General features: G+C 37.7%; 1 protein-coding gene across 1 annotated transcript in view; it reads left to right on the top strand.

Annotated features, from left to right (window-relative positions):
- The first annotated feature begins 1,906 nt into the window (after positions 1–1,906).
- The window catches only part of STK3 (serine/threonine kinase 3), a 314,477-nt gene continuing 292,344 nt past the window's right edge, over positions 1,907–24,039 (top strand). Inside the window, exon 1 of the mRNA XM_059994967.1 lies at positions 1,907–2,106. Coding sequence (XP_059850950.1) covers positions 2,081–2,106 — 26 coding nt within the window. The 5' untranslated portion in view covers positions 1,907–2,080. The remainder of the gene's footprint in view (positions 2,107–24,039) is intronic.

The raw sequence follows: 24,039 nt of genomic DNA, 5'->3' as shown, positions 1-24,039 counted from the left end.
CCTATAGCAATCTGCATGGCTCTCCCCATACTTCCTCCTAAGTCACCCTCTCATTAAGGCCTTCCCTGGCCACCCTTTCTAAATTTCACCCCTTGTTTCCACTTTATATTCCCTTTCCCCATTTTATTTTTCTTCCTGACCAGTTTTCAGTACCTAACATTATTGATTAGTTACTTATTTGTCTTATTATGTTCCCCTAACTAGAATGTAAACTCTATGAGGGCAGGAATTTTTTGTCTATTTTCTTTACTGATGAATCCCCAGCACTGAGAACAGTGCCTGCATACATAAGTGCTCAGTAAATATATATTGACTGACTTACAGTGGGATAAGGCATGGCTTTGGAGTTACAAAGGCATGAGTTAGAATGCAGATTTTCTGTTTGGCCTAGGGTAATTCCCTCCACCCATCTGAACCTCAGTTTCTTCACCTAAAGCAGGAATAACTACCTAACAAGGCAGTTTTAAGGGTTTAATGAGATAATGTAGGCCAAGTGTCTGATCCCACTGGGGTCATACAACAATTGTTAGCCCTCTCCCTTTCAAACTGAGGGGAGACCGCAGAGATTTATTTTCTGATATTATTCCTCCTCCTTCCACAAGCCTTCTTTATGGGTGTCTCAGTTAGGGTTCCAGTAGGAAACCCTTTTGAAGGTACACTCAAATTAGGGTCATATGAGGAGGGTTGAGGTCTAGGGGAATGTAGAGAATAGAGGAGGTATCTGGGAATTGCAGAACTGTTACCACCCATAGGCCCAAAGGGACTAGCAGTGTTGGGGATGAGGACAGAGTGAGGGATAGAATGAAATAATTTCAAAGGTTCTTCCTAGCTTTAACATCTTAATGATTGTCTTGTTACTTCCGAACTGTTATTCTGTGGATCTTTAATAGATGCAAATAAGTATAAATTCTTTAATAATCTCTCTTGTTCACAGAATTTGACCTTAGGTTTCAACAATGAATGGTCTTAACAAATTTAAAATAACTAAGTTTGGGGGAGAATATAATGGTTTGAAAATAAATCATGTAAGTTTATTACATAGCAAAACTTAAAATAATGCAAAAAGACTGTTAATAGACAAGTGTAATTTGGATTAATGTTTACAATATTCTCTTCATATTCTTTGCTCGAATCTTCAAAAAACTCTATGATACTACATCTTGACAATTTCTAACAAAAACAAGCAAAGTCATTACATAGCAGCTGTGTATGGTCATAAGAAAGATATTTATAGATGAAATTTAAGGTTAAGCGGTACACGCACAATATGGATGCAAGGAGGGGTCTAACTGAATACTTTTCCATGCACCATAATTTGTGATAGTTTTGCCAGGTTACCCAGTTGAACAGCTGGTAAGGCCACAGCACACTGAATCTAGTGCATGAGAGATCTCACTGCAGTAATTATTTTCTTTGTAATTAGACCTAATTATTGTGAGGAGTTTGTCCACAATCAAATCAAACAAGAATTTCCAGAAGTATCCCTATTACTGGGGGATGGCTGGGGGAAAACATAACCAATAATTATAATGAGAACTAGAGAGGGGAGCGTGGGCAGTTAGCAGTACTTCAAACGACTGCTCAAGATGTTTGGGAGGTATCCTTGGGAAATCCAGAGAAATGAGTCAAATCAGACTGGGGCAAAAGCAATGAAGGCAAGTGAGGAGCGGCAGCTTTGGGCCACTTCAAAGCAACGTGCCCCAGGCCAGCAGAGAGAGGCTCTGGGTCCTGACTAGGCCTCACCCTCTCGCCCTTCCAGTCCCAGCTCCTTTTTTCCCCTGCACTAGGACCGGCCCCACCCTCCGCCCTCGGCTCCGCCCACCAGTCACCCTCTCCAGCGCATGGCTCCGCCCACCCTTCCCCACCCGCAGCCGGAGGCCGGCGGCCGAGGGGCGGGGCGGGCCGGGAGGCGCCGCACTCGCCAGCGGGCGGGGGATCCGCTGCGGAGTTACGGGGAAGTTGGTTGGAGTTCCTGGAGTTTCCTTCTGTGGTTCCCCGGGCTCGGCCGGCCGGTGCCCCGGCTCTTTGCCCGCTCCGACCTTCGCCGGCCACCTGGTACCTCCTTCTGCCCCCAGCCGCCATGGAGCAGCCGCCGGCGCCCAAGAGGTAACGAACGCGGGGCGTGGGGAGAAGGAGGGGGGCGGGGGCGGCTAGGCCTGGGGGGGACCGAGACACCTCTCCCAGACTGTGGGGCCCTGAGCCGGGCGCGCCGGGGGTCGCGAGGCGGGTCCGAGTGCCGAGCCGCATCTGTCCGTGGGGCGAGGGGGCCCGAGGGGAGGCCGAGCCTCGCTTCCCCCGCGGCCCGCCGGGCCTGGCGCGGGTGGAGAGTCGGTGGGCAGCGCTGGGCGCCCGGCGGCCGGACTCCTGGGGCGGGTGGAGTTTTCCCTCGTGGCAAGTTCACGAACTGGGAGACGTAAAACTAGGAAATTATTGGGCTGCTTACAACCATGTAGGCTTTCCTGTCAAATGTTTTCCATAATATTGCCTTTTTTTTTTGAGAAAGCGGGTTGTTTATTTACAGTTCAAGGAATTAAATATTAATAGCTACACAGCCTTGTAAAACTTAGTGTGGATATGCTGCACTGACAGGTGTTCCTCTCCCCTTCCTCCGCAAGTTCAAAAGTATTTATGGATGCAAGACAGTAGGAATCTTAAATTAGAACCCCTCTGCCATATAGTTTTTTTTTTTTGGTTTGGTTTTCTTTTAGCATGTAAAAATAGTGATGCTTTGGTATTTACTGTTAGTTTATATTTATTCTTTGTTATATTGGAAGTGTACAAGTACACAGTAGATACTTTTGAACTGGTATTTGAAATGATCGTGTGAAGCTGAATCAAGGCTGTCCATTGATATGAATTCATAATGTGCATTTTCTCCTTAAGAATGAATCAATCAACTGATGCTGGATAAAACATTTAACTTCAGTCTCTCATTTTTAATTTATAAAATAAGTGTACTAATCTCTCTCCCATAGTGCTGTTGTGAAGAGTGAAGAGTGTTTTGATACTAGAGATCTTTAGATGAAAGGTGGTATATTCAGGAACATGTAATAATTAAAAAGGTAGGAACTTTGTGAGCTGTTGTGAATTGTGTGACTAGACATGTGAGCCTTGAGGTCTGGGAACCATCTGTTCAGGTGAAAAAGGGGGGTTGTGGAGGAGTTTCCAAAGGACACCTGCTGTCAGAGCCCTTGATAGATTCTTTTCTGGCATTTTAAAATATCCCAATTCTAATATTGATTTGGCACCCAGTTTTAATACTATAGAAGAAAACTGGAATCAGTGTTTCCCCCATCTTGTTTTGGAAGAACTGTAAGGGGCACCTCCAAGATAGTACCATAAGGCCAAGTTGAATAACTCTGAATTGGAGTACAAGTTCTCTGTATTGATTAGCTCTATTCTGAGTTATCAGAGTTTCACTATAGACGTAAGAGAACGCCTGCCTTGCAGGGACATTAGAGAACCTGGAGGGGTTGGGGGAGGGGTGGGTGGTATATATCACTGTTCCATGGTGACTTATACCTTCAAAGTGGTGGTTGCACATTTAAGAGAGTTATTTTTAGCTCTCTTCAGAGAGACATGTTCATCCAGGAAGGCATTTCTAAAGAGCAAAAGATATGTGACAATCCCATATATTTGAGTATCTCTTAAAATTTTTTTCATAGCATTTTCTTTTTCATAATATCATTTAATCCTTATAGCAACCCTGCTGAGTAGGTTGGATTACAGACATTAATCCTGTTTTTATAGATGAGGTCACTAGGGGGGTTTGCCACATGGAAGGCTACGACAGAGATAACTGACAGTGAATTTTTGTGTTGCTCCTCTTAATCATTACCCTCTAATAATGAAATATAGCTACCATTTTTTGAGGTCTTACTATTTGCCAGGAATTTTATATATACATTCTTTTACTTTATTGTCTCAAGAAATAGGAATCCTGGCTCTGCAATTTACTATGCTAGTTCTAAATTTAATTTCTTAATCTGTAAAATGTGTTTTGGAGTAAATGAGGTCAGATGTAAAGCACTTAGCACAGTGCTTCATGATATGTTCAATAATGGTAGTTGTTAGTTTATATTTGACTCATTAAATGAAGCTTGGAGAGATTAAATAGGTTGGGCAGGTGGAGGAGGTGCCAGAACCCTGGGTCTGATTGGCTGCAAGGGCTGTGCACCCGCTCATTGTGTACAGTGATGCCTCTTTTTGAAACTATGCTTGCTTTCTTAGCATTCCGTGGTCACCTCTTTCTATAATCTTCTGGTCCCCTTTGTTCTGTTTTTAATCTGTGTAAGAAGGCCACTTTGCTTTTCTGCTGTGAGTAGCTCTTCCTTAGGGCCCATACATTTTTACATGGTCACATATATGTTGCTGATGCTCAAGTCTGTATGACCAATAGCTGCTTCTCAGTTAGTATTTTTGTTTTTTCTTCGTGTAGAGCCATTCTTTCATTATCCTATTTAGTTTAACATTAGATCCTATCAAATTTTCCATCAAAAAGTCTGTGGATTCATTTTCCCCCCCGCCCCTTTCGTTCCCAATACTACTATCTCATTCCAGGGTTTTAAGACCCTCACAGTTGATTTATAGCAGTGCCTTCCAATTGGGCATTGTGGTCCAGTGATTATCAAAAAATTTTAACAGCAGAAACATTTTAACAGCAGAAGGGCTCTCTTTGGAGTAGGGGCAGGGCGCCAGAACCTGGTTGCCAGCGCCTTACCTCCTTCTAGTCCCCTTTTGGTGTCCCACAGAACCTCCTAATGATCCATAGAACACTGCTTTAGTTCATCCTGCACATGGCTTCTGATTGTTTTGCTAAAACATCACTTCAGTCATGCTACTCCTTTATTTTTGGATTGATTTTTTTAGTTGACTTAGTACCCAAGGCCCCTATCACTTGATCTCAACCTTAACCCCCAGCCTTTTGTTACTTATCCAAGCTGAATCTGTCCTTCCAAAGTTTCCCTATTGTTCTTTATTTAGGTTATAGGCTGTGGGTACTCTCAGCTTTGCCTTTTTTCATGCTTTTCCTTTAGAAAATTTGTGTTATTTTTTTGCTAGTAATCTGTGTTTTGTTCAAGGCCTGTTTCATGCAGTATCTTATTTGAGTACTTCCTAGCCTAAGATATTTCTTTTTATTCCTAATATGATATCCATTTGAGTATCCATCTTCAAATTGTCCTTTTTTTAATTACAAAATTTTAGACACCCAAAAGATAATGGGGACAAATTTAGTAAATACTTACATATCACTACCCAGCTTAAAATATTCCCAATATAGTTGAAGCCCCCTAAGTATATCTGTTCTCAATTGCATTCCCTCCCCATCCCCCAAAGGGTTGTCACTGTTCTGAATTGGGTATGTGTCATTCCCATACATGGCTTTATACTTTTAGCCTGTTGTTCATATATATCTGACATAGCATTAGGCCTGGGTGTTAGGCCCAGCTTTGTCACTGACTTTGAGATTTGCTTCTTTGGGTATCATTCTTCTCCTCTGGGAGTTGGAGATTCCAACTGTGCAACCAGATCTGAGAATCTAGGGATTAGATGATCTGTAAGGTCCCTCTTATCCTCGCATTATTGATTTGGTGTCCTCAACAAGGCTCGTGTTAAACATAGGCAGTAGATGTGGTCAGCTATGTCACTAACTTGAGGATCAGAATGGCTTTTAGATTCCCCAGATTTCCTTAATTGTTTGTCACAGAGGTCTTCAGAAATCCTTATTAAAATTAAGTCATTCTGGGAAGGGAAATCCATTAAATGGTTATTAATTATTAGCATTTTGGTACTTTGAGTTTATCAGATTTCTTTGTAGGGGTAGTACTAGGTGACAGCAAAATGACCACAGAATAGGTAAGTTTTGATAGGTAGAAAGGGAGGTGACCAAACATGGGGTCTTCTCCAAGTAGAACATTCATAGAAGGGGAGGTGGTTCTCTGTGATAGACAGGTGGGCAGCATGAGAGCGCTGGCTGCTGGAGGGAGGGTAGTTATATACAGTACTAGTCAAAGCGAGTAAAGAAAACCATTGTTCGTGAGATATATTTTACCAGATAGGCTTTGTTTCCGTTAGGTTATAGGATTAATTGTTATTTAAAATCTATTAATAGAGGTTTACTTAGAGGACAAGTTGGTTTGGAACAGTGAAAACACTGGAAGGATAATAAGAGAGTAAGCTACTGAAGCATATTTACTCTCAAGATAAGGAGAGTTCTTTTTAAATTTTGTTTATTTATTTTTTAAACTTTTTATTTTATATTGGAGTATAGTCAATTAACAATGTTGTGATAGTTTCAGGTGCACAGCAAAGCGACTCAGCCATATATATACATGTATCCATTCTCCCCCAAACTCCCCTCCCATCCAGGCTGCCACATAACATTGAGCAGAGTTCCCTATGCTCTACAGTAGGTCCTTGTTGGTTATCCATTTTAAATATAGCAGTGTGTACATGTTGATCCCATACTCCCTGACTATCCCTTCCTCCCATCCTTCCCCCCTGGTAACCATAAGTTCGTTCTCTAAGTCTGTGAGTCTGTTTCTGTTTTGTAAATAAGTTCATTTGTATCATTTCTTTTTAGATTCTGCATATAAGGGGTATCATATGATATTTCTCTTTCTGTCTGACTTCACTCAGTATGACAATCTCTAGGTCCATCCATGTTGCTGCAAATGGCATTATTGCATTCTTTTTAATGGCCGAGTAATATTCCATTGTATATATGTACCACATCTTCTTTATCCATTCCTCTGTTGATGGACATTTAGGTTGCTTCTATGTCTTGGCTATTGTAAACAGTGCTGCAATGAACTTTGGGGCGCATGTATCCTTTTGGACCATGTTTTTCTCCAGATATATGCCCAGGAGTGGGATTGCAGGGCCATATGGTAGCTATGATTTTAGCTTTTTGTTTTTTTTAAAAAATTTTATTTAATTATTTATTTTTGGCTGCATTGGGTCCTTGTTGCTGCACACAGGTTTTCTCTAGTGGCGGCGAGTGGGGGCTACTCTTTGTTGCGGTGCACATGCTTCTCATTGCAGTGGCTTCTCTTGTTGTGGAGCACGGGCCCTAGAGCACGCAGGCTCAGTAGTTGTGACGCACGGGCTTAGTTGCTCCGTGGCATGTGGGATCTTCCCGGACCAGGGCTTGAACCCATGTCCCCTGCATCGGCAGGCGGATTCTTAACCACTGTGCTACCGCGGAAGCCCTGTTTTTAGTTTTTGAAGGAACTCCCATACTGTTCTCCATAGTGGCTGTACCAATTTACATTCCCACCAACAGTGTAGGAGGGTTCCTTTGAGAGTTCTATGATTTAAGCTATAGTTGGATTCTGTGGCAGTTTTTTTTTTAATAGTGTAAAGAGGTGGTTAGTTTGGAGAAAGTGAAGTTAAGATCGAAGTCAACATGTTAGGATTACAAAGTGCATTCACACAAATGAAGAGTGAAGGTAAGAAAACAATCATTTTATAAGGCAAAGTGTTGCTATGAATGAATGGATTATCAGTCAAAAGATAGATTATGGGGCTTCCCTGGTGGCGCAGTGCTTGAGGGTCCGCCTGCCGATGCAGGGGACATGGGTTTGTGCCCCGGTCTGGGAGGATCCCGCATGCCGCGGAGCGGCTGGGCCCGTGAGCCGTGGCTGCTGGGCCTGCGCGTCTGAAGCCTGTGCTCCGCAATGGGAGAGGCCACAACAATGAGAGGCCTGCGTGCCGCAAAAAAAAAAGATAAGATTATGGAATGAAAAATCCAAGGTAAAGTGACAAAGATACAGAAGGGTAAAGTAGAAGGTATTCATATGTTCCTCAGCATGAAGAGCCCACATCAGTCTGTAGCATCAGTGGCTCTGACCTTAGGCTGGAAATTAGGAACAGAGGTAAAAAGACAACAGGGAAAACTCTCAGGAATTGAGTTGGGTGGGACAAAGCAACAAACCAGATAAGTAGATAGTAGGGTGTCAGGAAAATCATGAAGATATTGCAGTGAGAAAATAATGGGCTTCATTTTATGTCTGTATGCCTAATTCAGTGTCCTTGGAATGTTAGAAAGTAAAATTCTTGTGTGTTTATTATCGGAGAGATTCACTAAGTGGAGAACTCCAGTTGACCTTGAGAAGATGAATTCTTAGAACTCTTAAACAAAAGCAGGGGCCTCAGTGGGTTGGCCCTGGGGGAAGCTTCCAACTTCAGTGGCAGGCAAATGGAGGAGGTGTTCTAAGTAATCAGTGAGAGAAGAATCCAGCGAACAGGAGCATCTCTTTGCATTAATGACTTGGTCCCTAAAGCATATCTGTCCTCCCTTTGGCTTTTCTTGGTTAATTTGGGGTGGCACCAGCTCCATTAGAATTGATTTAGGCCCTGTAGATGGGAAAAATCAACTGGCTCTTCCTTCCTAGAGAGAGGGAGCATGACAGCATCTGGAGCAGTTCCTGGTGAGCAGTCTTCCGTTGTACATTAAGACAGGAGATAAACTCAGTCTTTAGTCAACTGTAGGCAATGATTAACTTATCCATTGTTCTTTAAGGGGCGAGATATAGCATGTATTGGTACAAAAGAATTTGTTAGAAACATAAATAAAAAGGTAAATGTGTGTTAAACACAGCTAGGTTGAAGTTTGTTTTTCTGAAGTAATCCCAGAAAATTCCAGTGGTCATTCCAGAAATGTGTATTAGTAAAGCTTTAAAAATAATGGGTTTAAATTGAGCACTTCTTGTTTGGTTATAAGGGAGGAAAAGTGCTTAGAATTTAGTTTTTCTAGTTTCAAGGAAGTCTCTGTAGAACTAGGGGTACTGTCACTTCAGGCCATCATATATTATGGCTTTCACTGTCTCTTTTTTTTTTTTTTAATATTGATGATGAGACCCAAAAACAGAAGTTTCATGGAATGAACTATGTGTGATGTTCTCTGGTACTTTTCTATTTTCTGTTCTGTTCCAGTTCATTGAAAAATTGCTGGTCATGACCCACCAAGTTATTTTCATGACCTACTAATCAGCTGCGATCTGCAGTTTGAAAAACGTTGTTGGTGTATGTAGTTGTGACAGTGAGGAAATGGATTTCATTTCCAGCACCATTCCTGATGATGGTATTGCCAAAGGAATCCGGAGTGGTATAATTGTAACAAGCTATACATACAATAGAGATATTCTTTTAAGATTCTAAAAAGGGAAGAGGGGAAGGGGAGAGAGGAAACCATTATTTAAAAACTACTGTATTTTGAACACTTTATATATATCCCAATTAAGGTATGGGAAAATGGAAAATGATTATCCATGGTGTCTGACAGAGTTTATAAAGGCAAATATAATACATGAAGATTTCTTTGAGGCAAAGGCTCTTTTGCTTTCTGGTGTAGAATGACCCTGTACACTGGAAATATCCCACTGTAATTACGATGACATCAACTTCTGACTCCCTAACAGCTCCACCCTCTCTATCTACCAGAGGTCTTTAGATTTTTTTCTTCTAAAGTGAAAATTGATACTACCTGATAAGAAATTTTCTTTTTTATTTGTCCCAAGCTGCTTTTTTGTTGTGATTTTATTTGAGTTGCCTCATATGTTAGGGTTACTCTAAGTTCAAGAAGTTTTTTAGCTCATATTGTAGAACAAAGATTCTATATTTGAAATGTCTTATTACAATTGTTTTCTCTACACAGTCTCAAGTTGAATAAATGAAGTAACAAATATGTAAACAGACATGTATAAAAATTAAAAATAAGTCCATTGCTTGCATGCCATGAAATTAAGGTGCAGATTACCTTGAACTTCTTAATAGTACATCAAAGGACATATCTTTAAAAATGACTTTGTAGCAAAATGAGAATTAACAGGAAGCTCTTAGCATTAATGATAATTAATATAGGTGTACATGTGGTAGTACTATATGTGGGTTCTGAATTAGTCTATAGATTTTATATAATACCAGACATCTTAATAAGGAGATAAAATAGAGTAAATTTTTCAGATATGTTGATATAAATATTAGTATCTTGATACACTTATAAATGGGGAAATCGTTGAGCATATGTGATTCTAAGGATGAGTAGTTTCTGTCATGTATTCAAAATATAGAATGTTATTCTCTGTCTAGATCATCTTTTGTTTTTTGCCTTAGCAATTGCTTTCTAGATCCCTACTTTAAAAAAAAATTGAAGTATAGTTAATTTACAATATTATGTTAGTTTCGAGTGTACAGCAAAGTGATTCAGTTATATGCACACACACATATATATTCTTTTTCATATTCTTTTCCATTATAGGTTATTACAAGATATTGAGTATAGTTCTCTGTGCTGTACAGTAGGTCCTTGTTGTTTACCTATTTTACATACAGTAGTGTGTATATATTAATCCCAAACTCCTAATTTATGCCCCCCCATCCCCTTTGGTAACCTTAAGTTTGTTTTCTATGTGTGAGTCCACTTCTGTTTTGTAAATAAGTTCATTTGTATCATTTCTTTAGATTCTACATATAAGTGATATCATATGATATTTGTCTTCACCTGACTTACTTCACTTAATACTATAATTTCTAGATCCATTCATGTTGCTAAAAATGGCATTATTTCATTCTTTTTATGGCTGAGTAATATTCCATTGTGTGTATGTATACTACATCTTCTTTATCCATTCATCTGTTGATGGACTTTTAGGTTGCAGATCATTTTTTCATTTTTAGAATTTTTGGTTTTCTGAAATCATGGGACCTAGAGTTCTGTAATTGGAAAGGAATGCAAATTAAAATTATTTTTGAAATTTAGGTGAACTTTTTACATATTTGAAGCAAGCATAAATTAAAGAGAATAGGCAGTTAATTTCCTTGACTCTTTCTCCCTGGAGCCGCATTATTTTTCCCATTTGCTGGGTTACCCCATTCTCCTGTTTCTTTCTAAAAACTGACTTCTTTTACTCATTGATTATTGCTCATGGCAGCAATTGACTGTCATCCTTGAGTTCATTAATTTGTTCATTTATTCATATATTCAGTAATTGTTAACTACCTTTCAAATGTCAGCTGCTGGGTACATTGTTGAATGAAACAGATGAAATCTTTGCCCTCATAGAACATACACTCCAGCTGGAGCTTGAGCTATGAAGGGTAGAAGTAGTATGTATTGATAGAGAAAAATGGTGGAACCTGCTTCCTGAGAAGGTACTTAAGCTGTGAACATGAGGTTGAGACGTATTCTGTGTGAGTAGCCGGAAAGAGTATTCCAGGAAGAGGGAAAAGCTGTGAGAAGACCTGGAGGTGGGAAAGAGTTTAGTGTGTGGGAGGAGTTGAAATAAGGCCACCGTGGCTGGGTTGTAGAATGGGAGAAGTGGTTGGAGATGAGGTCAGAGAGATGGGCAGGGATTCAATGATTCAGGCCATGGAAAGGAATTTGGATTTAAGTCAGTATAGTGGGCTGTCATTAAAGAGTTTTAAGTGGAATTTTAAGCAGTTTATGTTTTTAAAAGATCATTCTTGTTGCTTTGGGTAGAATAAATTGTAGAGGGTTAGGAATAAAAGCAGGCAAACAAATGAGGAGGCTGTTGCACTTGGTTAGAGATGGTGAAGTCAGTGGAGATGGAGAGAAGTGGACAGATTTCAGTTATGTTTTGGAGTTGGAAATGAAAGACTTACTGATAAATTAGATATGGGGAATGAGGAAGAAGGAATCAATTCTGGCTCCTAGGTTTTGGGTTTGAGCAGCTTGGGGGATGGGGAAAGGCTGGGAGAGGAACAGGTTAGGTATCTATAATCTCTTTCTTAGAATTCCACATTCTCAGGAATGTGAATCTATTCCACCCAAAATGTGATATTAGGTGGTTCCCTTAGAAGTGGAAGTGGGTAGGGAGGAAATGATGGGCACTGACTTCCTTTTTCAACCTCTTGTTTTCACCTCATTAGACTAGAGAATGGGAAACAGATTAAGCCTTTGTTAGGTGTTGAATTGTTTGGGTGACCTGTTATTTAAGAAAAATCTTTTTATTGCAAAATAAAACATCAGTAAAAAACAAATGTGTGGTTTGATGAATTACTGTAAGTCAGACACCTTTATAATCACCAATCAGGTTAAGAAACAGAATTTTGCCACCCTCTCAGGAAGCCCCTTCTGAGTGCTCCATCACAATCACAGCCACCTCTTTCCACATGTAACCATTATCCTGACTTCTATAGTAATAACTTAAATGTACCTTGCCAGACACTGTAGGTTAGTCTTGCCGATTAAAAAACAGTATTTATATGAGTTGTCGTTTTTAATCTTCAGGTTGGTCCTCCATCTTTTTTCTTTTCCTTTTCCTGTTGAAGACCCAGGCTGTTTGAATTGTAGTTTTCCACAGCCTGGATTTTGCTGATTGCTTGCTCAAAGCGCAGTTCAGCATGTTCCTTTGTCTTCCATATTTCCTGCAAATGGGCAGCTGGATCCAGAGACTGGATCAGGCTCAAGTCAGTCCCTTAGGCATTATTATAGGTGGTGTTTGGCAAGACTATATGAGACAATGTCTGGTTGCCTCTCTTTTTTGTGATGTTAGCAGCTGTTGATGGTTCATGCTTATTTCTGTTAATTTGTTGGGTGTTGCAAAATGGTGAAATTCGAAATATACCATTTTGTTTTCATTTATTAGTTGGAATGGTTTTATAAAGAGTCACTTTTCTCATCCTCTGGTTACCCAGTGGTATAGTTTGTAAAGGAAAGACGGGATAAATGCTTGATTCTTTCCCTTTATTTACCTGTTTTTAAGATAATCAGTTCCCTGTTTTCCTCCAAAGGGGACCAATTATTTTTTTTCTCTTTTTTAAAATGCCATTATGAGCTGATGGATGTAAACATATTTGTTGGATTTAATCCATTGCAGTTACTTTTGCTGAAGCTCAAAGTGTCCCATCTTTGATCAGTGGGAATCCCTTCAGGAGACAACATGACCTGAGCGGTCTTTTGACAGCTTTTTGCTCCATGCTGTGATAAGAAATTCAGGGCTCATCTTGACCGTCTTCTGTCCCAGATCGGGAATCAGCCTTTTCCAAGAAGCCCTACTTTTAGTGAGAGATGGTATTTCAAGACCTCAACCTGGGCACTAATATGATGTTATTTTAAAATAGTGTTTTTATACATAGAAAATCCTAAAGATGCTACCAGAAAACTACTAGAGCTAATCAATGAATTTGGTAAAGTAGCAGGATACAAAATTAATGCACAGAAATCTCTGGCATTCCTATATACTAATGATGAAAAATCTGAAATGGAAATCAAGAAAACACTCCCATTTACCACTGCAACAAAAAGAATAAAATATCTAGGAATAAAGCTACCTAAGGAGACAAAAGACCTGTATGCAGAAAATTATAAGACACTGAAGAAAGAAATTAAAGATGATACAAATAGATGGAGAGATATACCATGTTCTTGGATTGGAAGAATCAACATGTGAAAATGACTCTACTACCCAAAGCAATCTATAGATTCAATGCAATCCCTATCAAACTACCACTGGCATTTTTCACAGAAGTAGAACAAAAAATTTCGCAATTTGTATGGAAACACAAAAGACCCCGAATAGCCAAAGCAATCTTGAGAACGAAAAAAGGAGCTGGAGGAATCAGGCTCCCTGACTTCAGACTATACTACAAAGCTACAGTAATCAAGACAGTATGGTACTGGCACAAAAACAGAAAGATAGGAAACAGGAACAGGATAGAAAGCCCAGAGATAAACCCACGCACATATGGACACCTTATCTTTGATAAAGGAGGCAGGATGTACAGTGGAGAAAGGACAGGCTCTTCAGTAAGTGGTGCTGGGAAAACTGGACAGATACATGTAAAAGTATGAGATTAGATCACTCCCTAACACCATACACAAAAATAAGCTCAAAATGGATTAAAGACCTAAATGTAAGGCCAGAAACTATCAAACTCTTAGAGGAAAACAAAGGCAGAACACTCTATGACATAAATCACAGCAAGATCCTTTCTGACCCACCTCCTAGAGTAATGGAAATAAAAACAAAAATAAACAAATGGAACCTAATGAAACTTCAAAGCTTTTGCACAGCAAAGGAAACCATAAACAAGACCAAAAGACAACCCTCAGAATGGGAGAAAATATTTGCAAATGAAACAACTGACAAAGGATTAATCTCCAAAATTTACAAGCAGCTCAATAACTAAAAAACAAACAACCCAATCCAAAAATGGGCAGAAAACCTAAATAGACATTTCTCCAAAGAAGATATACAGACTGCCAACAAACACATGAAAGAATGCTCAACATCATTCATCATTAGAGAAATGCAAATCAAAACTACAATGAGATATCATCTCACACCATTCAGAATGGCCATCATCAAAAAATCTAGAAACAATAAATGCTGGAGAGGGTGTGGAGAAAAGGGAACACTCTTGCACTGCTGGTGGGAATGTGAATTGGTTCAGCCACAAATAGAACTACCATATGACCCAGCAATCCCACTACTGGGCATATACCCTGAGAAAACCAAAATTCAAAAAGAGTCATGTACCAAAATGTTCATTGCAGCTCTATTTACAATAGCCCGGAGATGGAAACAACCTAAGTGCCCATCATCGGATGAATGGATAAAGAAGATGTGGCACATATATACAATGGAATATTACTCAGTCGTAAAAAGAAACGAAATTGAGCTATTTGTAATGAGGTGGATAGACCTAGAGTCTGTCATACAGAGTGAAGTAAGTCAGAAAGAAAAAGACAAATACCATATGCTAACACGTATATATGGAATTTAAGAAGAAAAAAAATGTCATGAAGAACCTAGGGGTAAGACAGGAATAAAGACACAGACCTACTGGAGAACGGACTTGAGGATATGGGGAGGGGGAAGGGTGAGCTGTGACAGGGCGAGAGAGAGTCATGGACATATACACACTAACAAACGTAAGGTAGATAGCTAGTGGGAAGCAGCCGCATGGCACAGGGATATCGGCTCTGTGCTTTGTGACCACCTGGAGGGGTGGGATAGGGAGGGTGGGAGGGAGGGAGACGCAAGTGGGAAGAGATATGGGAACATATGTATAACTGATTCACTTTGTTATAAAGCAGAAACTAACACAGCATTGTAAAGCAATTATACCCCAATAAAGATGTTAAAAAAAATAAATAAAATAAAATAGTGTTTTATTTACAGATAGGAAAACTGACTCATTCTTTCAAACTATGGGCTAATCTATCAAAAATTGTGATGGCACCGGCAGTTTTGCACTTCTTTCCCTGGATAATATCTCTACCATACATTTATGCTTCTAAGTTTGAGTCAGAAATTGGACATATATAGACAAATTCTGTGGTAGAGACTATTTAGAGTGGACTTCTAGTTTTGTGTTCTCCCTATCTTACACTGGTTACCATTTGACCCACTGTTATCCTAATAACCAGCCTCACTTCTTTCCCACCTCTAAATGTTTCAGGTGACCTAGTTTCTTCTTTTCTTAAATGAAAAAGAGAAAATAAAAGAATCCAAGACAGATAACACTACTAGTGATCTGATCAGATTTCAGGCTTACTTTTAAGGTAGACCTTTTAGCTTGCCTTGTCTTGCATACATAAAAGTATATCTGTACAAACATACAAAATTCAAGGGCATCTTGAGGCTGCTTTATAAATCCAGCCCTGGCTAATGAATTGAAAATGAAGCACATCCAAGATATGTTACAACCTTTTAGGTTTGATATTAGCCCCTCATGTTAAGTTTTATTGTGCTTTTGAATAAGTAAAAGGAGATATTTGTCTCAGTGACATAGTTGGTAAATTACACTTGCCACTGTGTCGTATAACTTCAGAAAGAATTAGTTTTGGTATAATTATTGTATTAAAAGACATTAGGTTGCACTTATAAGTTGATATGTGAATTAGTCTGTCAGTGCAGTCAAATAGCAGCCAGTAAGCATTTTCCAATGATAATATCTATTCAAACATTTTTAATAATTAGTGAGATCTGGATCATAGAGAGAGATTGGAGAGAAACGATTGCTCTGAATAAAATTTATAGTTTATTTAGTTCCTAAGAATTATAAAAAAACAAAGATGAAATTAAGCAATGGAATTTCATAAAAATTCCAGTGGAAATTAAAAATGTATGTACTAGTTAACTCTTGAGAAGAAAGTATTTTGATAATTTTCTTTTCCTTGTAGACTGAGTTTTCCTTCAATGCACTTGAGTCTCGTTGTATACTTCCCAGGTCTTTTTTTTCTTTTTTTTTCTAATAGAAGAGAATTCAAGTACCAGGCCAAGATAAGAAAATGGGATCACCCCACTCCTTTATATACAGACCTTCAGCACTCGATTAGTCAGCTTTAATTAATATTCATAAAACAGTCATGTGATGTGAGACAATCTCCCAAAATAGTGATATGGTGATAACTTTAAAGATACTCAGCGTCATTGGGAAGTGTGGTGTACCACATAATGGATTTTCCAAATAAATGAAATCAACCACTTCAAGCATTATACTCTTAAAATATTTTAAAAACACTTTTAAAACAACCACCTTTGATGGAAATTCATTTCAGAGGGAGGACACTTGACCCAGTCTTCTGAGACTGATCATTTGCTTTCTTGATTACTTAATATTAATTTAAAATGAATTTTAGTTTATAAAAACCCATTAAGAAGTTAATGGAACTGTTCATAGTCTTAGTTTATAGAAATAGTCAAGTGTGCTATTTTGGTGTGTTAGAAGCTTTGTTGCTGCACATAGCTGGGTTTTTCCCCCTTTAATCCAGTCTTGTGTTTTATTGTCACGCGTCGTTTCTCATTGCTATGCTCCTCTCTAAACTGCTGCTTATCTTAGAAATAATGATCTGACCTAACAGTAGCTCTCCCTTTGCCAAAGTAAAGTACATGCTCTTTGTATCAATTTTTGCTTACCAAAGACCTTTTTCTCTTCTGGGTTCATAGTACATCTTGAAATCATCTTTTGACTAAGAACATTATTGTGCAGTGAAGGAGAGAAAAATTATTCAAACTTTGCTAAATTTCTAAAATTTAATATGAAAATAACCAATTTTTTGCATCAAAAAGGAACAGGATTTTACCCTAAAAATCCCACAAAATTCCCAAGTTAAAACAAATTTCTGTCATTTTGGAGCGTTACTTAGATTTTGAGGACTCATGGTATTACTAGACTGAACTGGTGTTTCAGAGGTGTATTTGTATTCCTGTACAAATACAATAACATTATATTTGTAGTAGTTTATTTTTAAGTTCTGTGGGTGAAGTATTTAAGCTATTTATCTTTCATATAACGACTGAATTTTTTTCTATTAGACAAAGCTGGAATTTAAAAATTTTATTTTTATTTCTTAAAAAAACCCAAACAGGTGAAAATAATCCCAGTTTACAAAAAGCAAAAATTATTTTCACAAAGCACCAAAATCACGAACTATTTCACAGTTTTTTCCCCTTAATTTATTTACAAAGAACCTCAGAAAAATACTGAGAAGTGGCTTCCTATGTGCTGTTGCTGGGTACTTAATCAAACTGCGCTGAGAAATCAAGCAAAATACCGTCCATCTCTGAAAACAGCTGAAAGCAGCCACTGCCTCCACAGGCTGCCCCACACTTCTATTCATGAAAGCCTGTAAAAATTATGCAGAAGTCGGAGTACAGAACTCATTGAATGATACAGATGTTAATATTGTTAGTTTAAACTTTCCTTGAAGTTACACTTTTATTAAAGTGGTTATACCTTTAATGAATGTGTTGATGTTTGGGGTTATTGCAATTAATTCTAGTATTGTTCTAGGGATGGAGTGAGGAGTTGAGAGTGTATAGAGACTAAATCCTCATATTTTATTTTCAAAATTTGAGATGTAGGGAAATAAATGAGGAAGAAGACATATGAGTAAATCCAGTTTTTAAGTGTAGGTAGTCTCTTTAGCACAAATCATAGTGGATTTTTTTATACAGTAGGTTCATGAGTAGACCTTGTAAGTTTCATGTAGACGTCTCCTCTTTTATTTTTAATCAGTTAAAGATTCTATTCCCTTTTTAAGTTCTCAAATCTAGGTATGGTTGTTGAGTATTTAAAAATCTTTATAATGAACTGGATTAAAAGTTATGAGACAGGTCTGTCTCTTTCTTATACAATTATTTTTAACTTTTATTTTAGTAGGATGTGAGTATGTTGGAGCTGTTTCAGATGCACTGTTTACACTGTCTGTATTTTCTGGATTTGTGTTTTTTGAAAAATGAGTTACTAAGAAAGTAAATGCATTAACATGTCTTTAGGGCTGGGGAGTATATCTCAGTGTTTGTTAACTTCATATAGGTTTGTTACAAGAAATTAAAAGGAATCATGTCACTTTCCAGTTTCTTTCTTGGGAAAGAAGTATGAAAGACTCCAAGGGTGAAGGAAGGAGAAAAATCTCAACTTTTTCTTTAAAACTCTTTGCCAGGAAATTATAATTTTAGAGTATTTTTGGGCAGAGAGCCAAACCTGAGAGGAAATGGTTTGATAGAGTTGAAAAACAAGACTTTCATTTAATTATAAAAAGTCTTCTATGCATTGTAGAGCATCTGTTTTCTGAGTTGGATTTCAGCTCATTCTAGTGCCACTAATTAACTAAACCCTCATAAATTTTCATAGTTTTGTAAAGTAAATACACTATCAATTATACAATTTAATAAATCAGTTATACAATTTATCAATCATACAATTTAATAAATATCAATTATACAATTTAATAAATAATTTAATACAATATCAAATTATATCTATCATACTATTAAAAAAGTGATAATTACTAGGGAAACAAGAGCCAGAACTTTAGAGTCAGGTAGACCATGGTTCTAACCTTAGCTTTGCCATTTCCTGCAATGCAATGGTAGGTAAGTTACTTAACTTTTCTAAGTCTCGGTATACTCACTTATAAAATGGAGGTGATAATAGTACTTTCTATTTGGGTTTTGTGAGGATTAAATGAAGTCTATAAAAATTAAGGAGAAGTCAGAGTATGGAACTCACTGAATGATACACATGTTAATGTCAAGAATTTGAACTTTCCTTAAGTTATACTTTTATTAATGTAGTTACACTTTTAATCAGTGTATTAATTGTTTGGGATTATTGCAGTTAAGTGTAGTGTTTATCTTGGGGTGGGAGTGAGGAGTTATAAGTGTATAGAGACTAAATCCTCATATTTTATCTTCAAAATTTAAGGTGTAGGGAAACAGATGATTGTAAATAAGTGATTGGTAAAGCATTTATCTCTGAAGAGTCTCCAAAGTGTTTCACAAATGTGTCTGGCATTATTGATGTCTTTTGAAGAAACACGCAACTTTCCGGGGAATAAAGGACAGTTTGCACTTGGATACATATATTCTAGTTGAGTTAAAAAAAAATCAGTTTTATTACTTCAGAGCTAAACATCTACTAAATATTTACAAAACGTTTGGCCTTTAAAAAGCAAAAGGGAGCAGGAAAAAAAATGACCCCTGAATTTCATTAGTTGGAGGTAATGTATACTTTCTGTGGTTGAAGTAGAAAAGATATTTGATTTTGTGGATTTAAGATTGGATTCATCATTGTGTAATTTAGTAAATATAGTAAATTCTAAAATAGTAAATTTTATGTACATTTTATAATAATTTTAAAAAAACCTTTAGCCAATCATAAGGAGCTTTCTCCTGTTATTTAGGTCCTTTAAGACCGCAAGGAAGAGAGGTATACAGATTGTCTTCAGTAATAGAATTTTATTATGAGGATACTCAGGAAATGTGCGTGGGGTAACATGGGAAGGTGCCTAGTCAGCTGCTCATTCCCTCTGAGCTTCAGCGTCTCTAAATATGGGATGTGGAATAGGCTCCATGAATAAGGGGAATGGCAGCTTAAAGTCACTTGGAATAATGACTTGAGCTTCAGTGACCTTTGTCGTCTTTGTTCAGTTAGCATTTATACTTAATGAAATGTAAGTTTAACTGGGTCATTTTTTAACCATGAAATTTGGAACATCACCATTGGCCATTTCAGCCCTTGTGTGGTTGCTTTTGGCCCCTGGATCAACTTCTAGCCCTGTGTAGTTTTTATTGCTGGGATGGTAAAGCTGATTTAATTTGAAGCAGCACCTGATGAGCCATAACAACTTATACAGGAATATAGGTTTTCCCCTTTAGCACTGTGTGACAGGTGTTTTGAAGTTCCATTAGCTCCAGTAGTTAGCAAATTTTTTTTGTTCGCTTGTTTATTTAGTTACTGAACAAAAGTTTATTAAACAGTAGTATATGAGGTTCTGTGTTAGGTACTTACTGGAATTACGAGGGTGAATAAGACATGATCTCTAGTTTCATTTTTTTTTTTTTTTACATTTTTATTTATTTATTTATTTTTGGCTGTGTTGGGTCTTCGTTTCTGTGTGAGGACTTTCTCTAGTTGCGGCAAGCGGGGGCCACTCTTCATTGCGGCGCGCGGGCCTCTCGTTATCGCGGCCTCTCTTGTTGCGGAGCACAGGCTCCAGACGCGCAGGCTCAGTAGTTGTGGCTCACGGGCTTAGTTGCTCCGCGGCATGTGGGATCCTCCCAGACCAGGGCTCGAACCCGTGTCCCCTGCATTAGCAGGCAGATTCTCAACCACTGCACCACCAGGGAAGCCCCTCTAGTTTCATTTTTGATTGTGTCTTTAGGGAAGTGGTTAACTGACAGGCAGAGAAAAGGAGAGAGATTATGTAAGAGAGTATGGACATATAGAAGTATGACCTATATATCTTGCATCATGTATAAATCACTATACAACAGCTGCTTTTTATACTGCAGTGATTGTGTGATTATTTTTGTTATTTGAAAATTCAGAACCTTTAAAAAATAGTCCACTGTAGATAGAGTTAGGTAATGGAAATGAGGTGAGTGAGAAGTTCTTAAGCTCACAGTTTAGTGGCTGTAATAGTACATTTCAGGGGATTTCCCTGGTGATCCAGTGGTTAGGATTTCACACTTTCATTGCCGAGGGCCCAGGTTCAATCCCTGGTTGGGGAACTAAGATCCTGCATGCCACGCGGCTCAGCCAAAAAAAAAAAGTACCTTTCAGAGTAGGGATAACTAATTTGAAGATGAGAAATTCCTGGGAACACTTACAAAAGAAGTGTCCGCCTTAAAAAATATGACTGATGTATGATACTTGATGTAGTAATTGTCCAGTATCCTTTGGTATTTGCTAGCTTTGAAAGAGTGAGAAGCTCCATACGGTATATTGGACAGACATTGGTTTGATTCTGTTCTGTCATTCATTACCCAAGCGACTGGGGAAGTCACTTAAGCCTTAGTTTTCTTATCTAAAAACTGAGAGTGTTTTAGTAACTACCAAAAAGGTTGTTATAGAGATTAAATGAGAAAATGCTTGTTAAATGCTCTGCACAAGGCCATAAAAAGCCCTGATAAATGTTAACTACCTTTATTACTGTGTGTTATTTAGCCCTTATGTATCTGTCTTTCCTACTAGATTAGGAGCTCTTGGTTGTTAAGGGCTGTATCTTAATTTTCTTTGCATTACCCAAGCAGGAAGCTTGTCTACAGATTGTCAGTGCACATTAGATGAATATAAATGGATGACTTTTAAATCTGGTTTTATCATTTTTTTGTATCCATGTTGAAGATTTGTTTTAGAAACAGTAGCTTTCTTAAAGATAGTATTTCCTACTGCTCATGCTGCTCAATATCAATAAAAACCAAACAACCCAATCAAAGAATGGGCAGAAGATGTAAATAGACATTTCTCCAAAGAAGATGTACAGATGGCCAAAAAGCACATGAAAAGATACTCACCATCACTAATTATTAGAGAAATACAAATCAAAACTACAATAAGGTTATCACCTCACAGGTCAGAATGGCCATCATCAAAAAATCTACAAACAGTAAATGCTGGAGAGGGTCTGGAGAAAAGGGAAACTTCCTATACTGTTGGTGGGAATGTAAATTGATACAGCCACTATGGAGAACAGTATGGAGGTTAAAAAACTAAAAATAGGACTTCCTTGGTGGCGCAGTGGTTAAGAATCTGCCTGCCAATGCAGGGGACATGGGTTCGAGCCCTGGTCTGGGAAGATCCCACATGCCGCGGAGCAACTAAGCCTGTGTGCCACAACTACTGAGCCTGAACCCTAGAGCCCGCATGCTGCAGCTACTGAAACCCGGGCGCTCTAGAGTTCGTGCTCCACAACAAGAGAAGCCACTGCAATGAGAAGGCCGCGCACTGCAACGAAGAGTAGTCCCCCCCCCGCCTTGCTGCAACTAGAGAAAGCCCGCACACGGCAATGAAGACCTAATGCAACCAAAAAAAAAAAAAAAAAACCTAAAAGTAGAACTACCATATGACCCAGCAATCCTACTCCTGGCCATATACCCATAGAAAACTATAATTCAAAAAGGTACATGTGCCCCAGTGTTCACTGCAGCACTGTTTACAATAGCCAAGACATGGAAGCAACCTAAATGTCCATCGACAGAGGAGTGTATAAAGAAGATGTGGCACATACATACATTGGAATATTACTCAGGCATAAAAAGGAACAAAATTATGCCATTTGCAGCAACATGGATGGACCTAGAGATTTTCATACTAAGTGAAGTAAGTCAGACAGAGAAAGACAAATATCATATCACTTATATGTGGAATCTAAAAAAAATGGACAAATGAACTCATTTACAAAATAGAAATAGAGTTACAGATGTAGAAAACAAACTTATGGTTACCAGGGTGTAAGGGGGAAGGGATAAATTGGGAGACTGGGATTGACATATACACACTACTATATAGAAAATATATAACTAATAAGGACCTACTGTATAGCACAGGTAACTCTACTGAATACTGTGTAATGACCTATATGGGAAAAGAATCTAAAAAAGAGTGGATATATGTATAACTGATTCACTTTACTGTACACCTGAAACTAACACAACATTGTAAATCAACTATACTCCAATAAAAAATTTTAAAAATAGATAGTATTTCCTAAGTAGTTGCAGGATTCACTCATAAGAATAAGATGGTTAACAGGTAGTGTTTTTACTACTTCTGATTGCCTTGGTCAGTTTATTAATTGAACCTATGGAAGCAACCTTTCTTTTTGGGTATAAAATGATTTTGGAAGGCATTTCATGAAATAATTATTGAATCATGAAGAAAAATTTTAATTTTGTTATGAGATACAATTTTAAAAGTTACCCCCAATTACAGAAAAAAAAATGTATTTTACAAACCTTATGAAACAAAAGTGTAGAGGAGAGCCACCCCCAAAATCAAACCTTATTGCCTGGAATCTTAATATATTTACATGTAGCAAATATTTGAGTTTCTGTTGTATTCCAGGCACAGTTTTTGGTGCTGGGGAATATAGCAGTGAACAAAACAAAGTCTGCCAGTAATTTGGTGCCAATATGTGCGTGTGCATGCAAATATGCAGATACACCCATGCTTAAAAGAAAAAATGAAAATGGTTTAGTTCTCTGCACATTATTTTGTAACCTACACTTTTTTCTTTTAGCAATATATTAATTTGTTTTAAATCAGTGAGTTTTCTACAACATGACTTTTAGTAGCCAATTGATATCTGCTTGAATGGATGTTCCATAATTAATTAATAATCTATGTTTAGACATTTATTTACTTCTAGATTTAGTTATAAATAATTTACAATGAATACATGCTTATTTTTTTGTTTCCAGTCATTTCTAAGAACAACTGAATTTGATTTAATTCCTATCATTTACTCTTTAAAAAAACTTTTTATTTTGGAAAATTTCAAGCATAGTTTTGTAAAGAAGAGAAAATACATCTCTGTGTACCCATTACACAGTTTCAATAATTACTAACTTCTGGCCAATCTTGCATAATTTATATTCCATACACACATCTATTCTTTATTATTTTGAAGTAAACTCAGATATCATATTATGGAATTCTTTAAAAAATTATTTTATTGAAGTGTAGTTGATTTATAATATTTTGTTAGTTTCAGGTGTATAGCAAAGTGACTCAGTTATATATATATCTGTGTATATATATATTTGATAATATGTATAC

Source organism: Delphinus delphis, chromosome 17 (genome assembly GCF_949987515.2).
Source record: "Delphinus delphis chromosome 17, mDelDel1.2, whole genome shotgun sequence".
Lineage (NCBI taxonomy): Eukaryota > Metazoa > Chordata > Mammalia > Artiodactyla > Delphinidae > Delphinus > Delphinus delphis.
The sequence above is the reverse complement of the archived record's forward strand: the minus strand, read 5'-3'. Positions and strand labels throughout refer to the sequence as shown.